Source organism: Cheilinus undulatus, linkage group 15 (assembly GCF_018320785.1).
Source record: "Cheilinus undulatus linkage group 15, ASM1832078v1, whole genome shotgun sequence".
In the NCBI taxonomy this organism is placed as follows: Eukaryota; Metazoa; Chordata; class Actinopteri; order Labriformes; family Labridae; genus Cheilinus; species Cheilinus undulatus.
The window spans coordinates 6,704,601-6,730,166 of record NC_054879.1 but is presented as its reverse complement, the minus strand read 5'-3'; the positions used below and the strand labels follow the sequence as shown (position 1 = coordinate 6,730,166).

At 39.8% G+C, this 25,566-nt stretch overlaps 2 protein-coding genes across 4 annotated transcripts in view; both read left to right on the top strand.

Moving 5' to 3' along the window:
• Positions 1–338: 338 nt before the first annotated feature.
• On the top strand, positions 339–9,327 carry tmem177 (transmembrane protein 177). The gene is made up of 3 exons (XM_041807301.1): positions 339–420; positions 5,238–5,502; positions 8,318–9,327. The coding sequence occupies exons 2-3, from the start codon at positions 5,302–5,304 to the stop codon at positions 9,047–9,049; spliced, it is 933 nt and encodes a 310-aa protein (XP_041663235.1). The 5' UTR covers positions 339–420; positions 5,238–5,301; the 3' UTR covers positions 9,050–9,327.
• A 7,506-nt stretch (positions 9,328–16,833) lies between these two features.
• Positions 16,834–25,566, top strand: part of ptpn4a (protein tyrosine phosphatase non-receptor type 4a) — a 131,372-nt gene continuing 122,639 nt past the window's right edge. For 2 of the 3 annotated variants that reach the window (XM_041806988.1, XM_041806984.1), the window contains exon 1: positions 16,834–17,354. The gene's annotated coding sequence lies outside the window, so the exon portion shown is untranslated. Of the gene's footprint in view, positions 17,355–21,730; positions 21,835–25,566 lie in introns of all 3 variants that reach the window. The other variant, XM_041806985.1, reaches the window with a different exon arrangement.

The window sequence follows — 25,566 nt, the reverse complement described above, 5'->3', positions numbered from 1 at the left end:
TTATAAAAATAATATTAACAAAAACAGAAGAAAAATAAATGGGAAAACACTTAAAATTATCGATAAAGACATAAATTACAATCACAGTGTTTTAAAGGTGCTGAAGTAAAAGCCTTGTTGAAAAGAAGATGAGGAATTATATTAATAGCGAGAAGAAAAACAAACAAAAAAACACATGAATAATATGTTTGCGTCCTTTTTTGAGAGAGAGAAAAAAGATTTCAATAAAGTGGAACGAGAGGTGAATTTAAAAAGTAAAGTACATTTGATAGGCTTTATAAAAGACGCTACTTTGGAAACTAACTGTCGTAAAACTGTCGTGCAACATCTTAACGGCAGTCGCTTTACGGAAACTGTTTTCCCACAGTTATGAAGCGGTTACATACTGAGCAGCTGTCCTTGTGAAGATGTGGACAACGTGTAAGTAAAACCATTTATTTTATTTCTGTAAAAAAAAACAGGGTTTGTTGTTTTTAGCCGTACATACATACGTGGTTTCGCTACTGTGGTAGCCTGTTGTAGACTTTCATTATGGAGTCAGTTTGCTAAGGTCACTGTTACATTAAAGTGTTATGTCAGTTTGCAGCGACTGAGTTCAGTTTTATAGAAATATTAATTAAATTTTATTTAGTGGTATTTAAATATGTTGAAACAGTGGTTTTCTCGTAGGTTGCACTTTAAGGCTATTTTCTATTTGTCAAAACTAAATGTTATCCAGCGGAGTACCGACCTAGAACATCTATGCTGTCAATCTGATCATATACATATATATATATGTATATATGTGTATATATATATATATATATATATATATTGCTTGCTTGCTCACTGTTGAAATCTGGAGAGCTAAAGCCTCACATTCTTTGTGGTTTGATATTCAAACATTGTAAAAATATAGCCCTCATTTTTTGTTTATGTAAGCCAAAGAAGATATTTAAATATTCCCAAGTTATGGAGCATGCAGTAGCAGGCATTTATTACATTATTAAGCAGTCAGGCTGGGGAAACTTTAAGAATGTTTGCTCTGCTATCTCTAATGAATGAATGGTTAAACCTGTGGTATATATCTTTCAGTTGAATACTTACATTACCTCAAAGTTACAAGTTTTCAAAGTGAGAGAAGACCTTGATTGTTTTTAACTGAAATAGGACATGTCTTATCAAGGCGGCTGCCATGACACGTGGGCTGAATGTGTAGAATCTGTTGCCTTCAATCAAACATGAGCAAGCACATTTTGTACTATTGTGATCTTACTATAGTGAGCATGCCTCTTCATCCATGCACTGGGGTTTTACTCAGTGGTTCTCAACTGGTGGGTTGACACCCAAAAGTAGGGCATGAAGCTGTTCTAAGTGGGTCGTGAATAAGTTATTATAGTTAAACTAAAACAAACTAAGTAACAAAACACAAAAAAACACATGAAACTTAATTAAAAAAATCTAAACATGACAAAAAAAAACTATTTTCTGTGCTTACAAACCAACTAAAATAGAATAAAATTAGTGACAAAATAGCCTTTGTTACAGTGATGGATGAAAGTATTGGCACCCCTGGAATTTTTCCAGAAAATACACCATTTCTCCCAGAAATTGTTGCAATTACAAATGTTTTTGGTAAACACATGCTTGTTTCCTTTATGTGCATTAGAACAACACAAAAAAAAAACAGAAGAAAAAAGCCAAACTGATATAATTTTACACAGAACTCCAAAAATGGACTGGACAAAATATTTGTCACCCTTTTAAAACTGTGGGTAAATCCTATTATTTCAGTCATGTGATGCTCATTTAAACTCACCTGTGGCAGTAACAGGTGCTGAGATTCTAGAAGTCACACCTGAAGCCAGTTAGAGTGTATAAAAGTTGACTCAACCTTTGTGTTGTGTGCCTGTGTCCGTCACAGCAGCATACTGAGAGACATGTACACCCACGCCTGGGGAAATCAAAAAGACAGTCTTTACTGGATGGTTATCTTTAGGGCCTAAACTGTATTCAAATGTCACATCTGAATGAAAGGTGACTAGTAGCCTGTTTGAATGCTTTTTTTTTTTTTTTTTTTTTTTTTTTTGGGGTCTTACCCCAGAAAATTGTCCCATATTGGAAAAAAAAAAAGCTAACACTAACACTAATACAACCTAGGCCTGGGCAATTAATCGCAAATTAGGCTAGATTACAGTGCATCCGGAAAGTATTCACAACACTTCACTTTTTCCACATTTTGTTATATTACAGCCTCATTGAAAAATTGAATAAATTCATTTTTTTCCTCGAAATTCTTCACACAACACCCCATAATGACAATGTGAAAACAATTTTTTTGAAATTTTTGCAAATTTATTAAAAAATAAAAATGTCAGAGCACAAACCAAGCATGAAGTCAGAGGAATTGTCCGTAGACATCCGAGACAGGTTTGTCTCGAGGCCCAAATCTGGGGAAGGGTACAGAAAAATTTCTGCTGCTTTGAAGGTACCAGTGAGCACAGTGGCCTCCATCATCCATAAATGGAAGAAGTTCAGAACCACCAGGACTCTTCCTAGAGCTGGCCGCCCATCTAACTGAGCGATCGGGGGAGAAGGGCCTTCGTCCGGGAGAGAGGAGAACCTTACAGAAGGTCAACCATCTCTGCAGCAATCCACCAATCAGGCCTGTATGGTAGAGTGGCCAGACGGAAACCCCTCCTCAGTAAAAGGCACATGGCAGCCCGTTTGGAGTTGGCCAAAAGGCACCTAAAGGACTCTCAGACCATGAGAAACAAATTTCTCTTGTCTGATGAGACAAAGATTGAACTCTTTGGCGTGAATGCCAGGCGTCATGTTTGGGGGAAACCAGGCACCACTCATCACCTGGCCAATACCATCCCTACAGTGAAGCATGGTGGTGGCAGCATCATGCTGTGGGGATGCTTTTCAGGAACTGGGAGACTAGTCAGGATTGAGGGAAAGATGAATGCAGCAATGTACAGAGACATCCTGGATGGAAACCTGCTCCAGAGCGCTTTTGACCTCAGACTGGGGCGACGGTTCATCTTTCAGCAGGACAACGACCCTAAGCACACAGCCAAGATATCAAAGGAGTGGCTTCAAGACAACTCTGTGAATGTCCTTGAGTGGCCAAGCCAGAGACCAGACTTGAATCCGATCGAACATCTCTGGAGAGATCTGAAAATGACTGTGAACTGACGTTGAGGTGCTGCAAAGAGGAATGGGTTAAACTGCCCAAAGATAGGTGTGCCGAGCTTGTGGCATCATACTCAAAAAGACTTGAGGCTGTAGTTGCCGCTAAAGGTGCATCAACAAAGTACTGAGCAAAGGCTGTGAATACTTATGTACACGTGATGTCTTAGTTCTTTATTTTCAATAAATTTGCAAAAATTAAAAAAAAAAAACTTTTTCACATTGTCATTATGGGGTGTTGTGTGTAGAATTTTGAGGGAAAAAATGAATTTATTCCATTTTTTAATGAGGCTGTAACATCACAAAATGTGGAAAAAGTGAAGCGTTGTGAATACTTTGCGGATGCACTGTAAATCACAATATGGCCTGCTGCAATTTTCATACCGCAGAAGGTGCAATATTACTTTTACTTGAAATTTGTGTCAAAATACCAGTTTAAAACTTTGATTTGTGGCAGAGATGTTATGCATTATATATCATTCTAGTGGCATATTTTAGAATAGTGTACAAAGAATTAATATTTTCTTCATTTTTGTATGTTTTTCTTGTTAAATATGAGAATTAAATAAAACTGATCATTCCCTTTTATACAACATTTTCTATCTAATTTGCAAAATGAGTCGTAATCATCACAATTGGAGATTTTTTCATATTTATTCAGCCCTAGTTTAATCTAATATTATGTTAGTTATAGTTTAGAATGAATTAGTGTTTGTTTTTTTTGGAAAATACATGAGATGAGGAACTTGAGAAATAGTCGTGTATTAAATCACAATATTAGGTAAAAAACATTGCAATAAGATTATTTTCCCAGATCATTCTGCCCTAATAAAAGCTAAACTAAAAAACCTTTTTTTAAAATGGAAACTAAACTAAAAAAAATCAATAGTAATAACTAATTAAAACTAAACAAAAATGGAAACAAAAACTTAAAAGATAGATAAACCAATGAAAAATCCAGAACTGTTATAACCTTTGTTGTGAATGCAAAGACAACATCCAATTGTTTATTTTGCTCTTTTTTGCCACAATAAGTAAATTTTGGTTGTTTTCTGGAGATTTTAACTTATTTATCTCACTATAGAATAACAAAGCTGTTTTACCTCACAGTAATGTGTTTAATTCCTTGAAGTCTCTAGAAAACAACCAACATTCACGTTAACACTGAAACAGGATAAAATAGAGTATGAACATGCATGCCCTTTCAGAGCTTCTGTATTTATGTGTATTTTCACTTTCTTCAATCATGCTTTGTTCCACCGAAGGCCCAGACCTTAACATTTTCAATTTAATACATTTGAGTAGTTGAAAGTTTCCAGAAATTTAGGTCACAGTCTCTTGTTAAAGTGATGGTGGGTCCTGAGGCCAGATCAGTTGAGATCAACTGTTTTAACTCATCCTTCAGACTGTGTGTTTCTGTTTCAGACAGTGTGTAAGTAGAAACATTCCCAAATCCATATTGACAACCATGCTGGTGGTATGGTATCTGCATAGTGACCTGACTGTAGATCACTTTAAACTTCTATTGTGACTCTTCAAGTACTTTCCTCATCATGAGTACGTCTCTGCATGCACTTATGAATTCTTATAAAGGAATAAAGGTCGCGTGATTGCATGTTCGATATTAGGAAGGCAAACGGGAGTCTTCTAAGGCATCAGAACATCTTCTTGAATTATCATTGGTTTATTCGGCACCAGTTAAACTGGCACACCGGGGCTTCTGTGTTCACACTGATAGCTAAAGTGAGTAGTAGACATGAGCTGGCATCAGTGCTGGTAGAAGGGATAATATGACAATATCATATTATGGTAGCACAGTGAAATGGCTCGTACTGGAGCATAGCTTGGTGTCATTCACTGAAACAAAACACCTTGAATGTGTCAGTTCATTTTTATTTGGGGTGGATTAGCAGGAAATGACTCCCATGATTCCCTGCTTCTCTTGACATCATTGATTTTAAGCTTTGTGATGCTTGAATGTATAGTTCATTCACAGCAGTTTTATGACACTTAAACTATAGTTAATGTCATATTCATGTACAGATTTTCTGCTCTCTTCACAGGTGCCACCCTCTGAGCTCAGAAGCACACAACGCATACAAAATCTACTAACCAAAAGTAAGCGACATGGCATCTCGCTTCTTCAAGTTCTCCGTGCTTCTTCAGAAGTACCGGACCCCGCTGCTGGTTGCCAGCTGTGGTGGGGTCTTTGCAGCCAACATGTTCTACCATGTTTTCCCTGACATATCGTACCGTAAGCTCTACCAGGCCTGGCACAAAGGGGAGCCTGTAGAGCTGTCTGAGAAGCTGGAGGAAGTTTTTCAGCAGGTAATGTTTGTATGCGTATGTAAACAGGTTTTTTAGTGCACTTTCTTTGCTCTTTTGACTTACTTATTCAATTACTAGATTTTCTTTTACTGAAAATAAGATGAGAAGAATTAACATAGAAGTATAGCAGAAAATAATTAAGTCGCCAACTCTTAAACTAAGCAATTTACAAACTCAAATTCCCAAGAAGTTGGGACTTTGTGTTTATGTGAATAAAAACGGAATACAGTGATTTGCAAAATATTTTTAAGCTATACACACAATTGGAATTAAATGCCTGCTACATCTTCCAAAAAGTTGGAACGGGGCAAGAAAACCTAAAGTTATGGAATGCTCTAAAACACCAGGAAGATTCCACAGATAAGTAGGGTAGTCAGTGAGGTGATTGTACCATGATGATTGGGAATAAAAGCAGCCTTCCTGAAAGGCTCTGTTGTTCAGTCAATGATGGTGCAAGGTTCTCCACTTTGTAAAAGACTGTGCAGGCAAATCAGCTTGATTACGTGATTCCTATTGTAGTATACTGACAGCATGCAAGTGATGCAGGATGGTTCGATGCAGCAGTTTTCCCCATCGCTCCTTTCCTATTTTCCTCTCTGTTGCTTGCATTGAGCAGGTCAGGAAACTTTGGAAAGAAGCAGATGACAAGGCATCAGGCATTTCAGACAAGAATATTTCATTGATTTTCTTCCACTGATTTGATTGATTGATTTTTTTTGCTCAACAGAGCTTGTTAGACAGTTGTGCATGAATGATGTCATTAGGCCTATCTGTGTGTGTTTGAAATGTGTTAACGTGAAGGCAAAACAGTTGCCTCAAAGACTCATCAATACAAAGCACCACACTTCCCTTTGTCTGCATTCAAAATAAAAGTGCTTAATATACTATTTGCAAGGTGAAACTTAAATTCACCGTGCAGAGAATCGATTTCAGCGGATGCTGTGTTGGCAGCAAGCATTAGATGCTGTGCAATGCGACACAACGTCTAATGTTGGTTTGCTGCTAGGACATGGTGTAAGGGGCAAGGCCGAAAACCAACATCACATGTCGGTGACTTTCAATCTCCCTGGAAGCAGTGCATTTCCTCATTCTGTGACCTATATTACAAACTGTTGTCAGTTAATCCGGTTCAAAATTAAGGCTGCTACCGTGCAAAGTGAAAGCCATACACCCACAACATCGAGAGGCGCTGTGGATTTATACGAGCCTTGGTTTGTCTGAGATGGACTGACCTAAAGTGGAAAAGGCTACTGTGATCTGACAAGTCCACTTTCACATTGTTTTTGGAAATTAAAGCTGTTGAGCACTCTGATTTAAAGCAGAAAAAAGTTTCATTTCAAAAGCTAGCATCTGTGATGGTGTATGGGTGTATTCGGGCCCACAGCATGGGTAACATGCACATCTGTAAAGGCACCATTAATACTGAGAGGTAGACAGAGGTTTTGGAGCAACATATGCTTCCATTTAGATTCCATCTTTTTCAGGGATGTCCCTCCTATTTCAATGCCAAGCCACATTCTGCATGAGTTACAGCAGAATGGATTAGCAGTATAAGAGTGCATGCAGTAGACTGGCCTGCATGCAGCCCAGACCTGTCTCACGCTAAAAATGTATGGTGCATTATAAAGTGTAAAATTCAACGAAAGAATCTTTGCACTGTTGAGCACCTTAAGATGTACACTAAGCGAGAATGACTTTAACCTCCAAGAACCTGTATGCACATGAGGGTGTTAAATTTGGCTGTCCTATGTTTTTTTTTTAATAGTTGTTGAAAATGTCCATTAAAATTTAAGTAATTTGCTTGAAATGTTGGGGAAAATATCTGTTTAGATATTTTGAAAGATTTGCTTGGAAATTATCAAGTATTTTCATGGAAATTTAGGGATATAATTGTATATTTTTGAAAGTTTCATTGAAACATTTGGGGAAATTGCTCTGAATATGTTTTTAGCATTTTCATTGGAATTTAGGAAATGTATTCTTAAATATTCAGGAATTAGACTGGGAATTTGGGGTAGTGGTTTTCCTTTGAATTTTTTAAGAAATATCATGGAAATGTCTGGGAATTATGGATGTTTCATCCATTTTCATTGAATTTAGAAGAGTATATTTTTTAGAATTTGCAAAAAAACCTGTCTACTTGAAGAAATGTTGGGGTACTATTTCCTGTAATTTCTCTGAAATCTCAGGAAATTTGTTTGGATTTTGAAAAAGGAAAATTTCCACTGAATTCCTGTTCAAATAAAATGCTGCTGTTTTTACTGATCAGACCCTACTTTTCCCAATAGGTGGGAGAAACGAGAATTCTCAACAAACAAAAGCTGAGGTCTCATGAGGTTAACAATTGTATTCAGTCCCTAGATGCTGAAAGTGTTGTTACAGGAGAGATGCAACACAGTGTTCCTGTCCCAACTTTTTTGAAATGTCTTGTAGGCAATGAGTTCAGAATCTGTGCATATTTCCAAAAAACAAAAATCAGTGTGAACATTACATATCTTGCATTTGTGCTATAATCAGTTGAAAAAGTTTCGCAAATTACTGTATTTGATTTTCTTCAGGTATTGCATAATGTCCCAACTTTTTTAGAAAAAGAAGTTTGTTTATGAGCATCTAAGTTCTGTGAGGAGTTTAACAGTTCTTTAGTATGAACAAAGAAATTGCACAACTTTAATATGACTAGTTATTGTTTTACTAAATAGGTTCACAAACAATCTATTATTAATACTTTATTGGGTGCATTAACAATTGAGCAGAATAAAACAATGTAGACTGAAAAAGCGAAATTAAAAACAACATTTTACTGCATCTTTTGTAGGTGGCGAAGGACTATGGTCTGAGCTCTCCTGAGAATTTCTCTGCATTCGCCTCCTTTGGGTTCCATCCGGTGGGTGCTGGCGTCCCTTGGCTTCCTGCAGGTGCCCAAATTGGCATCCCGGCAAATTTTAACAGCACACCAGATGACCTGGGTGGAATCACTAACCGCACCATTTTCATCAACGGCAAAGCGGTGGACTGGAGCAGCGAATCCGGATCAGCTCTGAAGGAGGCACTAGTGTTTTCTCTTGATGCACAGAAGTTTGCCATCGCCAGAGAAGTGGCCCGCTTGCAGTCAGGAGGGCCTGTACTGAGTGCTGTTGTTGCCCCGTTCTGCCTGGGTGGTGTTTGGGTGTACAGCATAGTGCTGAAGCAGGTGTTGGGGCTCCATGGTGGGCCTCCATTACTTCGCGGGGCAGTGAATGTTGTGGCACTGGGGCTCGGTGCTGTGTCCTACTTCCTTACTTCAGATGCTGTCGGCCAGTGGGTTGACTTGGGTTCAGACCGGCGTGCGGCGGGAGTGTCCCGCGATTATGCCAAAGGAGGGGTTGAGTTTTATGATAAGATTCTGTGCAGGAACAAGATACTGCGCTCCCTCATGGGACAGAAAGGAGAGGATATGTATGCTCCTAGTGGAAACCTGTTTCCTGCTCACCTGCTTCAGCTGAAACACACACCATACACATCCAGGAGGGACGGGATCCTCACGCTGATGAAAGAGGAGAAAGTTTGAAAAGAACAGGGACTGACTCTGAATTGGACTTTCCTCTAAATAGACGACCAATAAAAAGGGAGGGTGCAGGACTTTTTTGCTACAGAAAACCTGCCATCAAATCTTTCACCCTAAAAGATCTCAATGTCAGTTTGTGCATCATTTTGAAAGAATGTAATTAATCAGGTGACAAGATAGTGTGTCAAAGAGGGGCTTCAGATGTTTTATTTATTCTACAAAGTTACAATTTTGGTGGCTAAGTCTGGAAGTATTGTACAAATAAATGTTTTTGAAGCCTGCTCAGAGCATGTCATGGAATTATGTTTTTCTGTTAAGTTTTTCATTAATTCATGATGTAGCTTGGCTTTAAATCTGTCGTCTAGAAACTATTAGGAATGACAAATGAGTGGCAAAACACTTTAGCAGCTGAGTTTTCCAGTTTCCAAAAAAAAGGAAAAAACTATTTTTGGTATTCAGTCATACATGGAGTTGAAGTTAACTTAAATTTGAGCAGGACTTAAGATGTGCTGTGCAAAATGAAGTTCAAGATAGATGTGTTCCAGTACTGTTGTTGTGTTCGCCAAATCAGTTCAGCGGCCTGCACTTGTCTAACAGGGTACAAAGTACCCATTTGATACTAGTGAGGTTTGAAAAGAAAGCAGGAAATGTACATGTATACAATAATAGTAACACACTAGTGACACGCCATTAGGCACAAGACTTGCAGTGTTTCCCTACTCAGGCAGGCCACCAAAGTAAATTTTCAACCAGCCAAGTATATTTATTGGCTATTTTTCTCTTCTTTAAAAAATCAGAGCAACAAGACAAAATGATATGCTACTCTAGAGTTGACAGGTTACTGCTCTCTTAGATTGTTAATGGCGGAGCTTCACAGCAAATAAAATTGGTGCCAAGACCAGTCGGAGGACGTGCAGAAACATCCTCTTTGCCAAGACAAGCTTTCTGTGTGGCTCTGTGCTCTTGTTTTTATAAAAATGTGATCCATCTCCAATTTAAATTGCTGCTTTCCTACAGCTACATTGAGTTAACAGCTTAGCCAAGTTCAGACAAAACCTCTGCTGTGGCCACGTCTTAGCTAATCACTCCACTTGTAGTCATTATATACATCCACTCACAACAACTAACCCTTTCACCCCATAACTCCCACAAACTCATTCACATCAGCTCAAAGTACAACTAAACCTCGCCTGTACTGCTGCCTCTTCTCTTAAAATGAAGTCTGGCAGATCCATCTGCTTTGCAAGCTTACAAAGAAACTGCTGTGTTTTTCTTGCCAAAATACCATTGTATAAAGGTCCCAGGTTGGGACCCACTGCTCTAGTAAATCCACTGTTTCAGGAGGAACATCTTAGGTTAAAAACTACGCTTCTGGGAGCTGGTTTAGCTCAGCTGGTAGAGCAGCACCCATAGACTAAGGCTACAGTACTCAGTGCACTGGTTGCAGGATTGATTCGTGGTCTTGCCACATATTTTCTGCATGTCTTTCCCCACTCTCTCTACATACAGTGCCGTGAAAAAGTATTTGACCCCTTTCTGATTCCTGATTTTTTTGCATATTTATCACACTTAAATGTTTCGGATCATCAAACCAATTCTAACGTCTCACAAAGACAGCCCAAGTAAATACAAAATGCAGTTTCTAAATGATGATTTTATTTATTAAGTGGGAAAAACTATCCTGATCTGCTTGCAGGTTTACCAAAAAATTGCTCTACACATTTTTTCTTGCCAAAAGACTCAAAAGATGTATAAACTATTAAGTTATTAATATTAATATGTGCAAATCTATCTAAATTTTAACAACCTCAGAGCCGAACTCCCTAAAGGGTCCCAGGCCCACTGCTCTAGTAAATCCACTGTTTGAGGAGGAACGTCTTAGGTTAAAAACTACACTTCTAGGTGCTGGTTAAGCTCAGCTGGTAGAGCGGCACCCATAAAATGAGCCTACAATACTCAGTACTCAGTGCACTGAGTTGATTTGTGGTTTTTCCACATATTTGGTGCCCACTTTGTCTCCATATTTCCTGTCTCTCTTCAGCTGTCCTATCTAATCAAGCCTGAAAACAACCTCTTCCATCTTTTTAACATTTTTCTGCATCTGTGTGGCCGATATTATCCTTACGTTGCACACAAAGATTATGGTTGTTGTATGCTACTGCATCAATAATAAGCATTCACACCTGCTGTGGCCATGAAATATCAAGTGAAACATTTCAGAAGAAGGGGGATAATATTTGAGCATCTTGATTCAAAGGGCTGCAGATAAATACTGATGAACGTGCAGAAATGCACAAAAATAAACCTATGAAATGAGGCAGGGTGGGGTGCTCCCCTCTTCTGTCCCTTCCACCCTAATGCAGTATTGTTCTGTGGGATTCACTGCAATGCATATTTATAAGTCACTGCTCTTCAAGAAAAATGTATTGACAAATTGCAGACATTAGCAAGCATGACAGATGTTACATCATCACAAGGCCTATTTTTGATGTCATGTCCCATAGCGTTGTCATTTCTGTTTGCCTGATGACACACTATCCTGCCCAGCAGCTACTGAAGACAGAGGTCGGATGGATACCATCCAGGTTTAAGATTGTATGAGAGGGATCTGCAGTTCTGGAGTTGGAATCAGCAGGACAACTATGCTTCATTTTTGCCACCAACTCATCAAAATGGTTAAATGGAGTTTCATCTCCAGTGTGCTTGATAACAGCATTCAAAAATCTTAGAAGCATTTCATCCACCTGTTGAGTTTCTCATTTGGATTGTCCATAAACACACTGACCCACAAGCCTCTTAAGAGATCAACAACCTGTTATTTCTTTAGCTGCGATATTGAGATGACTGAATAGATATGAAAAGGGAACCAGAATAAGACATTGTAAAGAACATGTAACAGTGGAGAGGTTTCAAGCACCCGTCATGGACTTACATTTCCAAACATACTCAAGGCTTTGCTCTAGATTTTGAGGTGCTCACTCAAATGAATCAACGCTTCTTTGTGAACAGCCTGCAGAGAAGTGGCAACTCATTGTACATTTTCCTAGAGAAATTGATGCAGGTATTTCACCTCTTAGTAAGAAAGACTATGATATGTTTTGTTATGGAATCGACTAGGAACTGAGACCAATGTAGTTGCATGTGCAGGTGCATCAAAAAAATTTAATATCAAGTAAATGTTCATTTTCCATTGATTTACTTCAGTAAGTTGCGTTTCCATATATATGAAGGTTGATCTCATATAAAGAGAATCATTTCAAGACTTTTTTGTTTAAATCTTGATGATTACGGCCTACAGCTCATTGAAATCAAAACTCCACTGTCTCAAAATATTAGAATATTGTGGAAAGTTTGCAAAGGTTTCCTGAGCCTTCATTCTCTCACTATGGTTCAGCCCACACAACCACAATCATGGGGAGGACTGCTGACTTAGCTCTTGTCCAGAGGACCATCACTGACACCCTTCACAAGGAGGGTAAGCTACAGAAGGTCACTGCTGAGAGGGCAGGCTGTTCTCAGAGGCTAGCAACAGGGATGAGCTCAGCCTTCAGAGGATTGACAAATCCTGGTGAGGAACCGATCCCGAACCACAAATGTTATGAACTTCTCACCTAAGGAGAGAAAGAACTGGACTGTTGCTCTGTGGTCCAAAGTCTTGTTTTCAGAGGAAAGGCTGTTGGTCCACTGGTCTTTCTCAAGTCCAGATTCAATGCTGTCAGCTGTCTACCAGAAGATTTCAGAGCCCTTCACGCTTCCATCTGCAGAGATACTGATTCCCTTTCACCTGTCCACAGTGAAGCCAAAACTACCAGAAACTGGTTTGCTGACCATGATGTTAACCCAGAAATGTTAAGCAGAAATGTTGTAAAAAAAAATTCATGAAAGGGGGTTAAAGAGAGGCAAAATCGGCTAAAAAGGGTTTAAAAGTGGCAAAAAAATGTTGCAGAAATGGACAAATGCAGTAGTGAAAGAGGGTTTAAAAGTGTCAAAATGAGTTAATATTGGTGCTAAATCCCAGTTCACAGATGGGAAGGGCTAATTCTCTGGGATTTTCAGGGGCCCAGCCAATTCTGTGGGCTAGCCTGTCTCTTTGTGGCCTGCTGCATTATAGATAGTAGGGATAGATCTCACTGGTAGTGTCTAAAAATGCATTTACTAATGCAATGACATGTTAATCACACCAGATATTTATTTGATTTTTGTTCATTGAAAGTCCAGTCCTCAGAGTCTCTGTGAAGACTAAAATCTGGCCCTTGTGCAAATGGACTTGATGACCCCTGCTGTACACTGTGCAGTTCTGTGTATGCCTTGCCTGCCAGCATCTTACACCCTGCTGTGCTGCACTGTCTCGGGTGCGTCTTTGCACAATCTGCATCTGGGATCTTGCCTGGTGTAGTAGACCCCAGCCTCTGTTGACCTTGTGTTGAGGGCCTGTTCTTAAGGTCTATACCAGTGGACACCACTGATATAGACCTGACGCTCTACGGTGAGCCTTCAGGCAGGACTAAGTGTGCCTATTACTGCTAAAATTAACATCACCTGAAGATACTGGAATATGGCATACCTTGTTATTTTGGCTTGACCTTAGGTGTGATTCAGGCAAAAACATTTGAAAACCCCTGGTCTATACTATTGTGTAATTATGTTCAGCACTATAATTTGATTTATGTGTAGTGAGCTCTCAAATAACCTTTAGTGACACTAACAGTCTGTGTACCCACACATTTGCATGATGATAATTAATTTGTTCAGCTATATTAATCCTAATATGCAGCCAGGGTGACTCAGAAATAATCATATAGCTTCCAAGTTTCCTTATGTCATTACTCTATGTGTTATCAAAGCTAATATATGGCGCTTTAATTACACTTCTGATGTTTTACTCTGTGGACTGAACTAAAGATAGAAGCATGTAATTAATAGTGCTGAAGATAGGCATTACCTGACTTTACGTCTTTGTCCTAAGGTACACTTTACCATAGAGGTAGCAGCTAAGGGAATCTATTTCCTTTAATAGATCAATTGAATTCAAACCTGAAGGCACATTTGACAGAACCCTGGACATAAAAACATGCAGATGGTCGAGCTGGCAGAGTGTACGGACTGTTGTTCATAAGGACAGCTTGTACTCAGTGTTTTCTGACAGCAATCATCCCCTCTATATTAGTGCTCTCGAGCAAGATGGACAATTTGTTGCAGCAGATTGTGGGCTTTGACACTGTAAAATCTTCATTAGGAAGTGTTTTCCTTAATATCTGAACAAAAAAAAGGCGGTATCAAAAATCCTCCCCTCATTGTTTGCTGATTCTGTATTAAGAGGAGTAAAAACATGATTAGGAATGTCCTTGTTAAAGAGAAGAAGAAGGAAAAGCTTTGATTTTTATAGGTCTGCTCCATAATTTACTTGCTACAAAGGGCTTTTGAGATATGCATATCAACAACACTAGGCTTATTGTCTTCTTCTCACCACTCCGCTTCATCTGCTAACTTCATTGTATGCCAAACAGAGTGGCTGTACAATGGTCCTTTGTTAGTTGCATTGTACGCTATTTCTGCTCCAAGCCACTTGAGGTCAGTACAGCCCACATTACCTCTCTCACAGTGTGTTACTTTCTGTCTCTCTTTGACACTGCCATTGAATGACAGGGCCACGGATTCATTTTGTCTGAATGGGCATGTTTGGACTCAAAGAGACGAAGAACAAGAGAAGTAATTTTCATAATTAAGCTCATTTGAAAATCTCGGCCTCATTTGTTCTGAAAACAGACTCCCTTAGGGATGCTGCTCTTTTAAAATAAAAGTCTAGCTAATGACACATTCAAACTAAATTAACATCCTAGTGAGATGGAATCCTTGTGTGTGTTTATATGTGTGTTTGCGTGCATTAAATCAAAATATTAGGCATGGTATGGCATAAATTCTCACTGCTTACACACAGAGACCTTTTCCTTCCAAAAAAGTTTTATTTTAAGTTCACTACACTGATATGAAATCCATAGAACTATTAAGTAAAACTCATTCAAATGCATTCTTGTTAAACAGGATTTTGCAAAGCATAGAGGACATACAAACAGGGGCGGAGCCAGAAGTGTTTAATATCCAGGGCAGAGCCCAAACTCAGGAGAGTCCCAGGGTAGTTTTTGCTCATCAGGCAGTTGTATGCTCTATATTCAAGCAATTTTAATTGAAACTTAATTAAAACAATCAATACATCCATGCATTATTTGGGCAAAAATGTTGCAGTTCCATCTTTAAAATAAAGGCATCCTTTACAGCAGAAATGATTAACCTTAAATGTAATGGTTCCAAAGTGTGACCATTATACACTTTAAAACCTAACAAGTTAATATTATTCAAAGTATTGTTGTAACTGATTGTGTAAAAGTTTTGAAGAAGTGGAACTTAACATTTTTGAGCATGACTCAAGCTAAAATATTTGATTTTCACATTTCTCATCTACTGTAATTTTCCCTAATGTCTTTTATGGATTATAAATTTGAACAACCATGCCACCAAAGTGCTAATTTGACTAAGAGTAACAAAAACTAAGAGGTGCACTTTGACACAGGAAGTGCTCTTCCTGAGTTCAGTACATCATCCTTGCTGAGGAGAAGCCCCACAGGCAGGGAGAGGGACCCAACTGCAGTCATGACGGCCGATATGGGCGTCGCTATACATCCAATCCATGCCAGAAGTCCCAAGCAGGAGTTTCTTCTTCGTGTTGGACTCAGCTGCCAGTGTTTGTCAGTCTTTTCACCCTTAACCCTTGGTGCTGGATCTTAAATATATCACCTTCCCCACTACCTTACCCTGAACCTAACCACTCTGGTTTTAATGCCTGAGCCTAACATTAGACGTATGGACTTCCGGTTGAGACTTCTGGTATGGATTGGATGTATGTTGGTCATCTTGTCTTCAGCAAGGTACTCTTGCAGGCAGGACTTCTCTAACTGAGTTGGTAACTTCACTCATGGTGCAAAAGGGTAAAATGCTCAAAGGTGTTCTGGACAAACTATGCATATTGAGTGATGACTGTCAAATAATTCAATAACAATGAAAAAAATTTAAGAGGGATTTAGCACCTAAAATTAGCTCTATCAACTAAGAAAAATAGCGTTAAAATAACTATTTGGATGTTTTTTTTAAAGTTAACACAGCTCAATTAAAAAAAAAAATCCGGTTTGGTGTAACAGTATAATACACTTTATTGAAGATCAATAATTCTGAATTTCACGTCTGACATTTATTTTTTAAATTTACACAACATGGATGGGGTTTTAATTTAGTGTAAAAAGTTCACACTTACTACTATACATTGAAAAAGAGTATTAGAAGCAGCATGTGGGGGTCTAAATTTGGATGTTTTTTAAAAATCGTCCTTCATTTGAAAGACAATATTTTTTTTATTCATTTTCTTTTTTTTGGAAGGCATGTCGCGACCCCAAGGGGGTCCCGACCCGCACTTTGAGAACCACTATGCTTAAACATCATTAGTTCAGATTAGTTTGCTTATCTATTAAGTCATAAGGTCAGTAATGTGGCCAACATATTTTAGACTAAGAGTTTTATGGAGAACATATTCTTATTGCAGCATTTAATTACAAAAACGGATGTAACTGTTTATATAAAATGTTAAAATGCAGCTTGTTGATAATCTCTATAGATTATATATAGGAGCATTTCTACTGGGGTACACCCCAAAACAAACTGCGCGCCTCCCGCTCCACAGCCCCGCCTCTGTGCGCTCGCTTTGCGCCATTACGTCGCTATGCTGATCGCTGCTGTGCTGCAAGGCACACAGGCAGTCAAAGCAGCTGCAGAGAGACCAGGGTACGCTGACTACAACGGACAGGCTCGTGTTGGCAAAGCCCAAAAACGCAACACTCGTCTTTTCAGTGCTTTAATGTCCAAATATCTTACGTCGTTACATTTTACTGGTCTCATTATTCTTATATTACCCCTGCATGGGAGTATGTTTTCCATTCTGTCGACCTGAAATGACTGCTCGTCGCCGTGTCTAGCCAATGGTTACTGCGGGGGCTCCCGTCTTGTGGATTATCCGTCGTCGCCGAGCCAGTTGCATGGTCGAGCCCGGAGGAGGCCCCGCTCTGCTGGATGGATGTGTGTGAAGCAGCGCCGGACTCCGAGTTCTGATGAAGACGGTGATAATGATGATGCTTGGGTTTCATCGGCAGTGGGTGAACTGATCTTGGATGTTCGGGCTTTATCGCCCCCACACAAACCATTTCCTCATACAGAAAAAAATATATTCCTTAAAAACTGGACGCCCCTGGAGCAGTTTATGACGGTAAGAAAGACGCTCATTCACAGGCCACCAGTTTTTTTTTTTTCTCACAGCCAGCTGACGTTAGCTAGCTAGCTTAGCGCTGTCACTTTTATCCAAGTTGCTCCCTGCACAGCAAAAAAGGCTAATGTTGCGAAGTTACAATGGGAAAAGGCTTCCATAAAGGGCCTGCTCTGCTCTTATACTTGTATCTTACTGTGCATGTCCTCACAGAGAGCAAACACTGGCATTTTATTTTACATAAATAGCTGTTGGTTTTGTAGCTTGCTTGTTAGCTAGCTAGCCGTTTGTCATCCCATTCAATATCTTGCTACTGACTTTACATAGCTGCGGAACAGCAGCTGATACACAAAGCGCGGTGAATGTATACATTTTAAGGTTTGTTAAATTTATAAAACTTTCATGAACCCTTACTTTATTGTTATACAGAGAGGCCGGTAATAGCTTCTTCAATATACAGTGTACAATAAGCCCTTTAATGACACAGTCCAGTTGGCGTTCAATGGGACCAGTGCGGCGTCTGTCATGTTATGGATTTGGTGTTTAAATGACATTCCTTTAGCATATTTTAAAGCAATTACATGGTAATTATTGGACTACATGCATTATTTTCGAAGAGACGTACAGTATATCAGATAGAGCTAATGTATTTATTTTTGCGCGGTATGTAGGTAGCAGAATGTAGCTCCTTTATTTAAAGTATTTTTTGTCATTTATTGATTAATTATTGTCGAAGCACCGACTCTTTAATGCACGCGTCATATTCTAGAAATGTCACAGGAGAGGGCCTTAATGGATAAGCTCCTTATTGCGACCATACATCTAGCCTCCCATGGAGCAGTAAATGTTTATTTTATGCGGAGTAAAGGGTAAGAAACGGTATCTACGTCCGCTTAAAAGCTGTTAACTACTGAGGTGTTAAGTAATGGATGTGAGGGTCTGCTGTGATGAGGCGTCCTCCTTTTTCTCGATGACGTAATCCTCCACCATCCGTGCCACATCTTTTGGGTCGCAGTCGGTTCCTCCGCTGCCTGCTGCTTGCCAGTCTGCTGCCGCTGCTGAGATCATATGGACCCTGCTCTCTCTCGTTTGCCTCACCTCTATCCCTCCATCCATGGCTTTTTTTTCTTGTCCCTTCCCATTATCTGAGCCTCAAAAGGACTTCAGAAACATTGCCTGGAGAAACGAAATTTAGTCTGAATGGGATTCTTGCAGGGAAGGGAATTGTGAATGAAATCTAGTGGATGGGGTTAAGTTATCCTGGCCAGCAGCCATAGATATCTGAAACTTGAGCACCTAAAGCCTCCAGATGCAAACCTATATGATATGTTGCGCATATCAATAGCTCTTTTACTGAAAGTAGTAATCATCAGGGATGTAATGGTATCAAAATCTCACAGTACGATAATACCTCTGTAACAAATCCACGGTAAGGTAATTATCAAAGGAGGCATCTGTTGCAGACCTCTATGGTTAGGCGTTCTGGGCTCATCTGTTGCAGACCTCTGTGGTTGGGCGCTCTGGGCTCATCTGTTGCAGACCTCTATGGTTAGGCGTTCTGGGCTCATCTGTTGCAGACCTCTATGGTTGGGCGTTCTGGGCTCATCTGTTGCAGACCTCTATGGTTGGGCGTTCTGGGCTCATCTGTTGCAGACCTCTATGGTTAGGCGTTCTGGGCTCATCTTTTGCAGACCTCTATGGTTGGGCGTTCTGGGCTCATCTGTTGCAGACCTCTATGGTTGGGCGTTCTGGGCTCATCTGTTGCAGACCTCTATGGTTGGGCGTTCGGGGCTCATCTGTTGCAGACGTCTATGGTTGGGCGTTCTGGGCTCATCTGTTGCAGACCTCTATGGTTGGGCGTTCTGGGCTCATCTGTTGCAGACGTCTATGGTTGGGCGTTCTGGGCTCATCTGTTGCAGACCTCTATGGTTGGGCGTTCTAGGCTCATCTGTTGCAGACCTCTATGGTTGGGCGTTCTGGGCTCATCTGTTGCAGACCTCTCCAAGGGGGGCGACCTCGATTGTGGATGGGAAGTGACGTATTAACCCTTGTTGGAGTTTCCTTCAGTTTGTGGTGAGTTCTTTGATTTTGTCCCCCTTACCCAAATCTTTGGGGCAGGGGCCAAATGGGGCCCGCAGTCCATTTTGAATTGCCCCGCAGCAAATTCTTAGAATAAAATGACACATGGCCCATATTAGAACACAAAGTTTGTTCTTGACTACTTTGTAGTCTTGGCATAAGGCAGTGCTACCATGCTTATTTTGTAAACAAACATTTTGAGCAGGCAAATTTATTGATGTTTTTTTACATGACTAAATTAAGACAAAGCTGTAAATGGTAGAAAAGTTGGAAACCAAAATAATAACAATATCTTGATAAATAACACCCTGATGGATTATGGTAGCAGCAGCATTTCAGGGATGGAACAAGTGGTAGCCAGGGCCAACCAGGTCCCCCTGAAATCTGATTGGCCTCGCCATAATCCTTAAAATGATTGGCTATTTGCCCTGCCCGCCATAAATTAGCCACTCAAGCATGCTCAATCACTGAGCATTTCACTGGTTTTACTTACTTCTACATCTTCTTACCCTGACCCTAACCCAAACCCTGACCTTCTTTGGGTTTTCCTTGGTTTGTGGTGTGTTGAATTTAAAATTTTGCCCCTCAGCAAGCTCTTGATTTTATTTATATAGGTCATTCTGGTTCCAGCTTGGGTAATGTATGTTACTTCCTGCACCATGGCCGAGGTCGCCCCACTGTACAGATCTTCAGCCGAATGCCCCACCATAGAGGTCTGCAGCCAGATCCTCTCGAGAAAAACCCAAGAAGAAATCTATATAAACAAGCAGACAAGGTTAAAATTTGATGTTTGGCTACTTACAAGTTGAGGGTTGGTGTCCCACATAAAACTTTACAATAGGGCAGGTCTTTTTTTAAAGATAAGTAGTTCAGCTTCATGGAACTGCAGATTTAGACAGGGATTCCATAACATATTTGGGTCAAGTCCTACCACCAACACAAGATAAAAGCTGTGCTGTAGTGTTGCTGACACTCAAACATGTGTCAAACACTTGTATGGCAAAAATCCTAGTCATGATTATTTTGGTTGATATTGACATCATGGTTGTAATGTGTACTATTTGTGCGGTGATTTATGTGGTTGTATCAACTTTTCTGTGCCTGGAAGGACAACCACAGCTGTATTAGAAGTTCTGCAAGTTATTTTGCATTGTCTCAGGTCCATCTTCACAAAACCAGAGCGGTTCCACATGACTGAGGTAGAATTTTTCTACCTTTATTCAGAAAGGTGGACAGTGGATAGAGTTGGAAACGGGGATGAGAGAGTGTTTTTCCTTTTTTTTTTGTTCACCAGTGACTTCTTTTCTATCAGCTTCCAAAGCTCTCTCACTTTTCAAATAAACAGGATGCTGAAGGCTTGCCCTGCTCCTCACTTAAATTAAAGCAAGGGCTGTTTTGGTGGAAGGAACAGAACATACACTGTACTGTAAAGGAAATAAGGGTGCACTTAATTTACCACATGGCAAAACCTGGGAAGGTCCATGGGAAATTGTGGGAAGTTAAAATCAGAAATGCAGTTGACATCTTGGGTAATTTCCCAGTATTACTCATGTATTCTGTTGAACCTTAAGAATTTCAGAGTTTTAAGAGTGGATGGACTCAGCTGGTGAAGATTAAATTGCCTGTGGCACTGTCCTTGGTTTATAGGAGTAGCACACCTGAACCTGCCATCCCAATGGAGTACAGCAGAAGTGAGTGAGAAATAGTGAGAGAGAAAAGGAGAGGGGAAGAAGTGAGGAGAGGAGACAGGGGACACAGGTGTGGCATGGATGTCAGGGATGCAGTGCACCTGGTCGTGAGGGGCGCGGCAATCCTAAGGGAGCAGGATGGGAAACATAATCAGATCCCAGGGTAACTTGCTTAAATTTCACTCGATAGCATCTGGATGCAAATTGTAATTCAACCTCAGAATTTTATTTTGTTGGCTAACAACCAGTCTGCCAGTTGTTTTCACTTTGAATTATTTTTAGTCTTGGGGCATAGCCTGCAGACCTGAAAGACATTCGTAACACTTAAAGAAACTATTGGTCAAAACTGCTTGTACCTTGTTACATGTAGGGTTTTACAAGCAGTTTCTCTGTACCCATCACTGTATGATTTTTGTTTGTTTTGATGGGAATCTAAGAAGCTACAGTGATGAATAATTCTTTTACCATTTGCACCACATCTCCAGTCCTTTTGGTTGATAAATTCAGCCAATTAGACTGTTTCAATCTGGGTAATGTAGTACACAGGAGGTACTGCAGATTCATGACTACTTTAGACTCTTCTACCACTTTATTATCATGCTGCTTTTGCAGATGTGTCCCTGCAGGTTTGCCTTGTGCCTGTACAGAAGATGCATAAAGACGACAGCTTCCTGGGCAAACATCATAAACCAGCCCACATAGCAAAGAAGTCAAAGGTCAGCTATTGTTCTTGAAGGGCTGAGATGTTTATACACTGTAGGAGGGGCTAGAGCACAGAGCGTGTACACCTTTAAGTGCCTACAGCTCCTCTGTTACAGAATGTCGACGTTTTAGAGTTATGCAAAAAGAAAAGATAATTATTATAGCATTTATTTATTTCTCATATATTTGGGTCAACATAGGAGCATGTCCTGTTTTGAATACTGAGATTTGCACCAGCATCTCTTTTACTTTCACATCTACTTCTTACCTCTTTGCCTCTTTTTGCTTATCCTTTTCTCTCTATCTTTCCCTGACACCTTGTGTCTGGTTAGTCTCAATGTTGGTTTAGGCACACCCTGCCACTCAACATGGTGCTCAAAGTGCTGACAGCCTTGCATTGGTGTTAACTGACAGTGTTGGTAAGAAGACTGCAGGCTGGGGTGCTGCAGGCAAGATACATTATCAGGCTTCAAAGTTGCTAGTGTTTGCATATCGTCCTTAAGTAGGCATGAATTCAATGCCAAGAGCAACAAAAAGAGTTGGTATAGCTGAACTTCCTCTGCTGTCACTATCACGGTCGTTTTAGTCTTTGTGAAAGCAGTGCTGCCATATTTCATTTTCTCCCCCCATAGAGCAGTTTGTGACCTAGTTATTTGATTTCTGCTTTTGCATGTTTATACTGAGCGGCATCTACCTTGAAGAGACCTCACTAGATCCTTCTCTGTATTTAAGTGTGACCAAGCTCCCTGTGACCCTGCTGACTAGTGACAGCCCTGTCAAAGAGCAGCCTGTTCATGTTTAACCAAGAGAACCAGCTGTCTGCTCTGTTCTATTATATCCCTTTGGAAAGCTCACGGTCCTATTTGCAGTTGGGAAGGACAGTAAGCAGGGCCTGTGACAGACATTTTAGTTAACAGTGGCTGCACACTGGCCAAAATGTTGCCAAGTTACAGGTAGTTTTGTGCCAGCGTATTTCTTGCATGCTGTACATCTTGCATCAGTAATTACAAGAAGAGAAATTCCTGCCAATAAATCGTTCTGAAATGGGTTTCAAGGCAGTAGCCGTGTATTTACAAATTTGCCTGATCTGGCACAGGCTGTAAGAAGCACAATTATGCCCCACATGGCACATGCTGGCAGCACCGTCAGATCACTGTTATTGTCCGAGCTACGGTTCTTTCAGTCTGTCTGACTGGCAGTCTTTAACTAAACCAGCCAAAAAGCCGTCCATTCATATAAATATCAAGCCAGACAGCTCCCAGGAAGGCAGCTAGTTAGTGGTCTGTTGCTGGGGCGGATATGGCACAACTCTGCAGCGAAAATCTTCTCCCGAGCCCCAAACACAGCTGTGTTTATTCTGTGCAAGACACCACAGCAACAGAATGCCAGGACAAAGGTGTCGGGACAGATCTACATTTCCAAAATGGAAAGTGGCATATTAATAATTACATGTGAGTTTGATAAATAGTCATAGTATCATGTGGAGGCCTGTTTTAAGCTTATCATTTGTCGTCTCAGTGTCATTCAGAAAATAGAGAGGACTCACATATTCATACTACTAAAAATAATGATTCTCTGCCTGTGAACCGTGGCACAGAAATAACAGTGGCCTTGTGAATTTGGGGTAGATATATTTAATTGTAGCAAGGAAAACCTGCTTAAGTGCTGGAATAAACAATGGCTGTTTATGGTTGGACAGTATGGTCATCTATTAAACTCAGGGATTTTTTTATGCTTGTATAGGAATAAACTGGAAGAGCTTGCCCTGCGACGATCGTGCATAAATAAACACGAGTTTAACAATGCAAACTGCTGGTAGATTTGCTTGGTTGATCAGCAAAACGTAATCATTAGGGATGCATTGCTACCACTTTTTTCAGACCAAACACTGTACTTACATTTCACATTCAATACTGAGTACCAATATAAATACTTAATAATACCTTCACAGTTATTAAAATTAATCATTAAATGTCTTTATCCCTCCTCTTGACAATTTATCAGTGCAGAGTTTGCTGTCTGCTCTACATAATATATCTTCACTTATGTTAGAATATCAACCTTGCCTACCAACTCAAACATTAAAGGTTAGTATTATGCTGTAAAACGATTTCAAGTAAAGTGTCTGCAGTGTTTTATGAGTTTTATGAGTACTTAGGCTTGGTTAAGGCACCGAAACACGATACTGGTTTCTGCATTGGACCATTACCATTGATTATCACATACTTTACTGTGAAAATGTAGACATTTATCAGGCTACCGTTCAAAACAAGTTCATTTTGCTACCCGATTATGAATGACATGATGGTGTCTGTAAAAAACAACTGAATCAAGAAATTATTGCATGTTGTTTTAAAGAACACCGAGTCTCTCTTGTACTAGAATTGACCTGTCATTAAAATAAATTCTTCTAGTCTAACAGCAGGCTTGCACAATGGTTCCATGTGCTTGAAATTAACAAAAAAAATCTTTCCAAGTGTGAAATTCAAACTACAAAATGTTCAGACCTCAAACTTTTGGCCTATTTGAAAGCTTAAGGAGTGAGTGTAACCGTTTGGTCCATTGTTTCTGCTTTTAACTGCACAAACTTATTCAGTGATATTTTGGATTTAAATATCTGTAGAAATTTTCACATCTACATACAATTTACTTTTGGAGTTATTTTCCATGCCTGTAATATCTATATGGATGCACAAATGCATTGGTTTATTGGACGATATTTGCTATTTTTCCAAACATCAGCCATATGAGTAAGCATGAACAGATATCAGTCACCAATATTTATCTGCTATGTCCTGTCATTTTTATGTAGAGATTGGCTGATCCCCTTTTTTCAGTCCTAATCCAATTTCAATACATCAGTACCAATACCTGATATCATTCAGATATTTTAGAAATCATTTTTAACATTCATATTGATTGTGGTGTTATTATTCGTGAGGTTGCACAAAGCTCTAGTAAAGTTGGAACTTTACGAGAAATGCATAAAACCTAATATTGTTCCCAATAAATGTATTTAAACTTTGTACTGGCTTCTGCAGAAACGGGTAGCAGCAACAAAGGTCATGCTTTCAAATGATCTGAAACTACAGTGCACAGTAAAAATAGCAGTGACAATTGTAGACAACCAACAGCACCGCAGAGCTACTGCAGCAAGTTGAATAATTAAAACATCACTGAGACACTGAATAGAAAGTAAATTTGTAGAAATAAGTAAAGCCTCTTCAAATGATTAAAAAGCTACAATTCAGCTAAACTGGATCAGTCTCAACACCTTTAGACGACTGTTGAAACCATTGTAATACGAGGCGCTGCAGCTCGTATTAACGCAACAGACAGGAAGACCGAATAGACTCCTTCATGTTGCTGGGGGAGAGAACACACCTTTTGCCCTTGTCACTATACTTCATATTAATAACACAGATGCAAACGGGTGACGTCAGGGTTGTTATCAGACTTCTCTTTAGTGTCAGAGTGAAATATGATGATGAGTGGACTCAGACTGAGATGCTGTCTATCACATGGCACACTGCTAAGCTAGCGGTGGTGCCTCGAGTCTGCATTTGCTGTGTTCACAGCCCAGTGAAGGCGTCCGAACTTGGATCTGTAATGTGGATCAGCAGCCCATCTCTGATTTTATGCTGGCATCCCATAGATCCAACAGCAGAATAAATAAGAGATTTCTTTGACCTGATTTCATGCTTGAATGTGACAGAAAATGCTGGGAGCATCATAGTGCGATCATC

Excerpts from the sequence above, each read along its gene's own strand:
- tmem177 (XM_041807301.1), top strand. The coding sequence starts at position 5,302 with ATGGCATCTCGCTTCTTCAAGTTCTCCGTGCTTCTTCAGAAGTACCGG. Across the intron at positions 5,503-8,317 it reads TGGAGGAAGTTTTTCAGCAG|GTGGCGAAGGACTATGGTCT; the intron begins GTAATGTTTGTA and ends CATCTTTTGTAG.